The 2,511-nt window shown below is 32.9% G+C and overlaps 1 protein-coding gene across 1 annotated transcript; it reads left to right on the top strand.

Moving 5' to 3' along the window:
* The first annotated feature begins 655 nt into the window (after positions 1-655).
* LOC107879669 (aspartic proteinase CDR1-like) lies at positions 656-2,021 on the top strand. Its single transcript, XM_016726647.2, has one exon. It carries the CDS (start codon positions 656-658, stop codon positions 1,970-1,972), a length of 1,317 nt encoding a protein of 438 aa, XP_016582133.2. The 3' UTR covers positions 1,973-2,021.
* The last annotated feature ends 490 nt before the right edge of the window (positions 2,022-2,511 follow it).

The raw sequence follows: 2,511 nt of genomic DNA, 5'->3' as shown, positions 1-2,511 counted from the left end.
ATTACATCTAATACTTCTTGCTCCTACCAAAACTTAATTGACAATTGCAGATAACTAGTATATGAGGCAAGAAGGGCAACAATCAAGCACATTTTCAGGAAGCAAATGAAGTTGCAGACCAGACAGCAAAGAAAGATGTGAGCTAAATATTTTAGAAGCTTGAGAATGTACCCTAATCTACCCACTTCTATTATTCGTGTATTTGATAGAGATGAAATGGGTACTATATTGCCTAGGCTAGTCTCTTAATGTAATGACTTTATGTTTAATGAAAATATCTCTTAAGAACAAAAAAAAATATGGAAGGCAAATAAGGAGTATATATGTTATGAATCTAATAGATTTAGTATTTTCTTAATTACATAACTATATATCCATGTCTTCTATGGAAAGTGAAAGTCAACTATCCAAAATGTCCCACTTCATACTCTTATATTTGGTAATGGTAACAAAATCAAACTTTCTCCCTTAGTTATTATTTTTAGTCAATGATTCCCATAACTAATCTAGCATACAATTTTGTTCCCTTATTCGTTTTCTTTTTACTTAATTAATTCCTATATTAGTCTCTTGACTTAAATTTTGTTACCTATAAAATGGTACTTATCATTTGTCTCCTCTTCATCATTTATCATCATTCTCCAAAACCTTACCCATGGTGATTATTACTAAAGGTTTCACTCTTTTCCTTCATTTAGTTCTTTTATCTTTCTTTTATCTTTATTTGGTTTCTTTTCGTGAAAGTGTAAGTGGCTTTACTGTCGATCTTATCCACCGTGATTCTCCTCTTTCACCTTTTTATGACTCATCAAATACTCCATATGAACGGCTTCGAAATGCCGTCCATCGATCATCCTCCCGGGCTTCCTTGTTTAAGAAAACATGTGTTAGCCCAATCCAATCGACTCTTACTGCAAGCGATGGTGAATACCTCATGAAAATCTCAATTGGAACTCCCCCGGTAGACGCTTTTGTCATTCTTGACACTGGTAGTGACTTGACATGGATACAATGTGAGCCTTGTGTTGAATGCTTCAAACAGTTAAGACCCATTTTCAATCCCAAGAATAGCTCTTCTTACAAAACAATTAGCTGTAATACTAAACTTTGTCAACAAGTATGGTCTCCGACTCCATGTAACAATAATACATGTAATTATAAAGTGACTTATGCTGATGGATCCGCTACATTAGGTGATCTTTCTGTTGAAACTTTCAGATTTTCTTCTACTTCTGGTAAACATGTCTCAATTCCTAAAATTGCCTTCGGTTGTGGACATAACAATAGTGGATTCTCTAATACCACTTCTGGCCTCATTGGATTAGCTGGTGGCGATGTCTCAATTGTTAACCAAATACATCAAGAAATCAAAGGGAAATTCTCATATTGTTTGATTCCAATGGAATTATTATCAATTGATTCCAATGCAACTAGTCACATCAGTTTTGGTGACAATGCGGTTGTGTCTGGTCCTGGAGTCATTTCAACTCCCTTGATACCGGGACAAAGTTTATATTATCTAACTTTGGAAAGTATTAGCATTGGAAACAAGATTTTGCCATTCAAATCTTCTAAAATTAGTTCCAACACTCAAGGTAAAATTTTAATCGATTCAGGTACATTACTTAGGTATTTCCCTCACGAATTTTACGCGAAATTGGAGAAAACATTGGTGGCTTCGATTAATGCTACTAGAAAACACGACACGTCAGGGTTTTTTAATCTATGTTACGCCTCTAAGAATGATATTATCAATGCTCCTAAGATTGTCGCACATTTTGCAAATGCAGATGTAGAGTTGTCGCCAGCGAATGTATTTACACAACTGGATGAAGGTTTGATTTGTCTTACAATTGTGCCTGATGAGGCAATGGCTATTTTTGGGAACTTGGCACAGGCAAATTTCTTAATTGGGTATGATCTTGTGGCTAAACAAGTTTCATTCTTGCCTAAAGATTGCACGAAGCATTAAGGATTTTAGTTGCGGATGGGGGTTGACAAGTTATATATTTACTTATACATGTAATGAATTTAGCTATTGGCCAGCTACTACTCCCTCCATTTAGTATTAATTGGCTTTTTTTTCTAAAAAGGTTTGTTTTAATTTAATTGTTCAAGTTCTATAATCAAGAGTATTTTATACATATGTTTTCCATTTTATTCTTTGTAGGAATACTAAATACATTCATAGTTATCAAAATTATTAAAAGATGCATAAATTATCTAAATTCTCAAAATCAAAATAAATCATTATTGCTAGTTTTAATTATAAATACTCAATGTTCTATATATAATGCATTAGACAGAGTAATATCAAATTTAAATTGTTAATCATTGCATTGATTATTGTTATTTAAAAGACATACAAAGATAAATATATAAAATGCATCTCTATTTATTATTTCTTAATTGGTGTGTTCAGTCTATAAGGGTCAACTAATATGAAACAAAGAGAGTATTTTTTTATTCCCCCTTTGTTTGTTGGTCTTCAATGTGGCTAGCAGTACTTCA

This window comes from Capsicum annuum, chromosome 1 (genome assembly GCF_002878395.1).
Source record: "Capsicum annuum cultivar UCD-10X-F1 chromosome 1, UCD10Xv1.1, whole genome shotgun sequence".
Lineage (NCBI taxonomy): Eukaryota > Viridiplantae > Streptophyta > Magnoliopsida > Solanales > Solanaceae > Capsicum > Capsicum annuum.
This window is presented reverse-complemented; position numbering and strand designations above follow the sequence as displayed.